This window comes from Chaetura pelagica, unplaced genomic scaffold (genome assembly GCF_000747805.2).
Source record: "Chaetura pelagica isolate M959 unplaced genomic scaffold, ChaPel_1.0 scaffold103, whole genome shotgun sequence".
Lineage (NCBI taxonomy): Eukaryota > Metazoa > Chordata > Aves > Apodiformes > Apodidae > Chaetura > Chaetura pelagica.
The window spans coordinates 2,658,807-2,664,590 of record NW_009953004.1 but is presented as its reverse complement, the minus strand read 5'-3'; the positions used below and the strand labels follow the sequence as shown (position 1 = coordinate 2,664,590).

Genomic DNA, 5,784 nt, shown 5'->3' with positions numbered 1-5,784 from the left:
TTGCCAACAGCTGGGTCTCATTCATTAGCTGCTGCCTCCCTGCTCACAATGTCTGGCTGTGCTGGAGAGGAGCTGGCTGGCTTGTTCCCTGCCTGAGTCACCACGTGCAGCTCCTCAGGGAGTGTGGCCAGCAACCCTGGTGCACATACCCCTGTCCCAAAGCTGGAGGGCTGTATCTCCTGAGGGTTGGTGGAACTCCTATGGGTTGGTGGAACTGGGTTGGTGGAGCTCCTGTGGATTGGTGGAGCTTCTATGGGTTGGTGGAGCTCCTGAGGGTTGGTGGAGCTCCTGTGGGTTGGTGGAGCTCCTGAGGGTTGGTGGAGCTCCTGTGGGTTGGTGGAGCTCCTGTGGGTTGGTGGAGCTCCTGAGGGTTGGTGGAGCTCCTGTGGGTTGGTGGAGCTGGGACAGGAGCCTTGTCCACCCAGTCCTGCCCTGTGCCAGAGCGTGCACACCTCTGGCAGAGTGGGAATTGGCCTCTGAGTGTCCTTCCCTGCTGCTCAGGAACAATCTGCTGCTGGGGCCACTGCTGGTGTCCAGCCAACAGCCATGAGAAAGCTGCATCCCTGGCTGGGGTGCAACGGGGGACAGGGAGCTGAGAGGCAGGTGAAGATGGGGAGAAAAGAGTTGGATTTGGTAAAATAAGTGACCTCCAGAGCACAGCTCTGTGCTGGGCTCACAGCAAAGTGTGTCCTGGCCCGTCCAAAGTTCTGCTCAGGTTGTTGGTTCTTCCAATTCCAGAGGACTGGGGGGTGGGTCTATAAATCCCTGAGCAGGTAGAGGACCCTGGTGGGAGGCTGAGGGGGGTGTGAGGTGATGCAATTCCATCCTTTGTTGTTGTTTGGGCTGTTAAAAGCCACGGAGATGTGATGGCAAAGCATTTGTTGAAGCAGTGGTAGTTACAGGGTCAGGAATGTTGAAATCAAGGAAAGCCAGAGTTAAAATCTGTGGTGTAACCCAGAGTTGTGCCCCACACACAGGGGTGTCCAGCTCTGCTTTGTTCAGCCTGGCAGCTGGACAGGGAGGTGTGGGGTGGGAAATGAGTGAGATGGAAAGCAGAGGAGGAGATTTACTGGTCTCAGGTGATGTTAGTTGAGGATCTTTCTTGGAGAACTGGATCCTGATGCATCCTGTTTCCTCCGTGGTACCAGGGAGGTCACCAGTAGCAAAGCTCTTACAAGGGCCATGAACAGATGCTCTTCAGGAGGTTCATGGGGTCTGGGTTGTAGAAATGCTGCTACAGGCACAGCCACGAGAAGTCATTTGGAAACTGTGGGCACACAAAAGCTGTATGGAGAACCAGCCCTGGCCTCCCAGGTGAGCTGGGAAACCTTAGCAGATCCCTCCAGTGCTGGCCTTGTTTTGCATGTCCCAGAGTGTCCTTGCTCTGGAGTGGGGGTGACAGAAGAACTCTTGACGGGGACGAGCAGAGCTGTAGGTTGGTTGTGCTGTGGACTGTGCAGGCCACACCTGGAGTGTCCAGTTTGGGGCACCTCAATTCCAGAGAGATCTCCAGGTGCTGGAGGGAGGACAGAGGAGGGAACGAAGCTGGGGAAGGGCCTGGAGAATCAATCTGATGAAGAAAGCTTGAGGGAGCTGGGAATGTTTAGGCTGAGGAAGAGGAGGCTGAGGGGAGACCTCATCAGTCTCTGCAACCACCTGAAAGGTCATTGTAGAGAGGTTGGTGCTGGTCTCTTCTCACAGGTCATTAGTGACAGAACAGGAGGGAAGGGCTTCAAGCTGCACCAGGGCAGGTTCAGACTGGACATTAGGAAGGATTTTTTCACAGCAAGAGTGGTCAGACCCTGGAACAGGCTGCCCAGGGAGGTGGTGGAGTCACCATCCCTGGCTGTGTTGAAGGGTCATTTGGATGTGGTGTTGGTGGAGGTGGTTTAGGGGAGAACTTTGTAGAGCAGGGATGATGGTTGGACTGGGTGATCCCAAGGGGCTTCTCCAACCTGAATGGTTCTGTGATTCTATGATGGATTCTATGAAAAGAGGTGTCCACCAGCAGGCAGTGGTGGAATCTGAGCTAGGGAGAGGAGTCCAAAGGGACACACCACAGCCTTTAATTCTGGGGTTTCCTCACTTAGCCTTCCCCCGGGGGTCAGTGGCAGCCCTTGTGCATGTGCAATGTGACTGTATTTCTGTGCTCCTTCTGACGGGTACTGAGTGACTGCCGTTTTCTCATACTGAGATCTTTCAGGTGGAGTCCTCAATGACTGGTCTCGCATCACTATGAACCCCAAGGTGTTTAAGCTGCATGCCCGCAGCGGGGAGCTGGAGGTACTGGTGGACGGCACATACTTCATCTATAGTCAGGTAGAAGTGAGTACGGTCCTAGGCTAACTCCTATTCTTGTGTTCCAATGGAAGCCTTGCATGAACCACGAGAGGGCTCCAGACAACTACCAAATGCCAAGAGCTTGTATGTACTTTTAACCCCTTCGTGCTCTAGGAGGTGGGGGTCGGAGGAGGATGTTAGAGGCTGGAAGTGCCAGGTCACACGTTTCACGACGCCAACTGCCAGAGATTAGTTCCCAGACACACTGGGCAGATGCCCAACCAGACCCCACCAATGCCACCGTTGCCCTTTTTTTAATCCTCCCTCTTGTCTGTGCACTTCTAACCCTCCCTGCAGAGCAAGGGTCCCAGCAGGACAGCTAAGCTCTGTGCTTTCACAGAGGGCTATAAGACCAAAACCTGGACAGCTCGTGTTGATGGTGAAGCCACCTCACTCTTTGTAAGGGTAGGATTTCCAGCCCCAGGTGGCTTGGCCAAACTCCAGCCCACCTAACTCCATCTTGCCTTCACCTTCTTCATGTAGCATCAGACCAACACGCTGTTCCAGCAGCCCCACTGGGCAGGGGGATGGCTCAGCTGCTGCCTGAGCTGGGACCAAGGATGGATGCAGGGACCTGCTCCTGTGGAAAGGGCTTGAACAAAGCAAGAAATGAGAGTGTCATGGTTGAGTGCACAGCTAATGAAGGCATCATTTCCTCTCCCCGTCCAAATGAAATGCAGGGGATGGCGTTTAACTCCTTGGGGTCTTTTAAATCCCTGAACAGTTTCTGAGTTCTGTGGAGTGTGAGCTCCAGAGCTGTCCCCAGCCCTTCCAGAGCATGCAGGGCATCCATCCACCTGTGGACTGAAAAGCTGTCCAGGTCCTACACAGATGAGCAAAACAAGAGGGTTTTTGTGTCACAACCACAGTTAAGCAACTTCCAGCCTGCTCCAGGCTGTTAATGGTACCTCCTGCTCATGATTTGCCTCTGTTCAGTTGGCAGCCCTGCTGGGACTCCACCAAGTCAGATAAAGTGGGCTGTGGGGGTCACATGAGGTGCTCTTCCGTGGATCTAGTTACATGTCTGGTTTGGATGGGGAGAGGAAAAATAACTCTACCAAAAGTCTAATTGTTTCCCAAGTGCTTAGTGCTAATTGCTGGCCACAGCGTTGGGCTTTTGAAGCCTTTGTGTTTCCATCAAGGAAGGAGACTCAGTCTTGTGTAGCTTCTGTGGTCACAGGGTGTAGGCTAAGAAGATCTAGGAGATGCATCCAAAATGGCTGATTTTCTTCTGTCAGGCAGAAGCAGCTCCTGGACTGGTTCCTCTTTGGAAAGGGCTCTCTCGTGCTTCTTGAGGTTCTTCAGAACCTGTGTGGGAGATGATTAAGTAACGAGTAATGGAGTCATGGGGACTGAGGCACTAGATACAAGAGTTCAATCAGTACAAACACTAGAAGGTCATTTCCTTCCAAGCTGTGGAGGTTGGGAGAGTGTCTTCCCTGTAAGAGCCAGTGCCTTCGAGAGCACCTCCAGCCCAATGACAAAGGTGGCAGCTCCCAGTACATCTTAGGGCATTTTTGATGTCAACACTAAAGGAGGCTTATGGGACCCAGAAAGCAGGACTTTGCCAGGTAAGTGAAAGAGGACTTCAGTTAAAATATTTTTGATTGTTGGGTGAAAACCTGTCTGTAGCAGGTAGGGTTGTCTACGTGTTTGTGTGTCTGGGCCTGTGCAGGTTTGTAACGTTTCCTGTGATGAGCAGGGTCTAACGTGTCCTAGCTCAGCCTTGGAGATGTGGATCCCTGGGTACTTGCATGTTTGTGTTAGTATGGAGTGGAATACAGGGTTCTCTCCTATTTGGTTGGCTTGGGGTTCCTTCAGCCTTCAACAAACCATCTGCCCATGAGTGCTGGTGCCCTGGGGCCAAGGAAGGGATCCGTTAGCTGAGAGAACCCACATGCTGGAAGGAGTGTGGGCTTGTTCCTGGCACACAAGTACACGCCCCCTGACATCTTTCTTCTTCCTGCTTCACATCAGGTCTACTACATAAACTTCACAGATTTTGCCAGCTATGAGGTGGTGGTGGATGAGAAGCCCTTTCTGCAATGCACTCGGAGTATTGAGACTGGCAAGACCAACTTCAACACCTGCTACACAGCTGGGGTCTGCCTCCTGAAAGCCAGGCAGAAGATTGCTGTGAAGATGGTCCACGCTGACATCTCCATCAACATGAGCAAGCACACGACTTTCTTTGGGGCCATACGCCTGGGAGATGCACCAGCATCCTAGATGAACTTGGCGTGTCCAAGGACACTTCCAGAACTGCACAGTGCTGCTGTTCATAAAAGCCTATCAGTATTTCAGGGGGTTCTGTAATCCAGCCATAAGGAAAACTGATCCAGAGCTATTTATTCCTATATGTGAATGCAGGAAGCACAATTGTCTTCTGTGACTTGCATGGAGACTTAGATCCAAAAAAAAAAGCTAGTGGGGACAAAACAAAAAGTGTTGTGAGGAAGAAAGGCTGTTGTGTCTGCCTTGTCTCAGTATTTCAAGTATGACTGCACTGATATTCTGCTCTGTGGTCTTCACACGAGGCTTGTTGAGAGTGGTGTGGGTCTCTGCTTTCATGTTGCACTAGCAAGAGCATCCCAGGTGGTAGCAGGAGGAGGAAGCCAGACTCCTGTCCCAGTTGTCCCAGCCAGGCCCTCCTGCTCCTGCACCTAACGAGAGCAAGAAAAGGGGGAGTCTGGTTTTCTGCCCTCCAGGTTGGAACTGGCAGGGCCACAGGGTGCGAGGGGAGGTGGGTCAGAGGGGGGAGGTGGGTCAGAGGGGGTCAGTGGTGTTTACATTCATCCTCAGGTGGCCAAGTGGCCCTGCCTGGAGCCTGGAATCAGGCTGCAAGAGCAGCCAGGGCCAGGGGAAGATGAAGGCTCTCAGAGCAGGCTCAGCAGGTCAGAAACTGCCTCCACAGCCCAGAAATCACCACGTCCCAAAGAAAACACCAGTGTCCTCTGCTCCTTTCATCTCCTGCCATGACCCCAGAGGTGTTCCCTGCCCTCAGGGGGGCTGCCTTAACCTACTGCTGCTGTTACAGCAACCTGTGTTTTGGTGAGGTTTTTGGGTTGGGAGGTTGTTTGAGTTTTGGTTTGGTGTTTTTTGGTCTTTTGATTAATATTTTGCAGACCAGAACACATTTCTACAGGCTTCACCAAGCCACGTAGAGCAGACACAAGTATTTGTGGCAACACTCTTGAAAAAGTTTGTCATGTTTAAGAATAAAATATTCCAACAGGATTTTTAATTAATTTTTTTTTCCTGGTTTTAATAGCAGCTGTCCTGGTTTTAGATGTGGGGGTTTTTTACCCTTCCTCCCCCTGCTCCCTTTCCTTTTGGCACCCTTCTACCTAAAATGTTCTAATAAGTGCTGATGGAGTCTTTAGCAAAAAAAAAAAAAGTCCTCAGGTGGCCAAGTGGCCCTGCCTGGAGCCTGGAATCAGGCTG

The 5,784-nt window shown here is 52.0% G+C and overlaps 1 protein-coding gene across 1 annotated transcript in view; it reads left to right on the top strand.

Moving 5' to 3' along the window:
* EDA (ectodysplasin A) overlaps window positions 1-4,948 on the top strand; it is a 106,928-nt gene extending 101,980 nt beyond the window's left edge. Inside the window, exons 7-8 of the mRNA XM_009996627.1 lie at window positions 2,195-2,325; window positions 4,318-4,948. Coding sequence (XP_009994929.1) covers window positions 2,195-2,325; window positions 4,318-4,569 — 383 coding nt within the window. The 3' untranslated portion in view covers window positions 4,570-4,948. The remainder of the gene's footprint in view (window positions 1-2,194; window positions 2,326-4,317) is intronic.
* The last annotated feature ends 836 nt before the right edge of the window (window positions 4,949-5,784 follow it).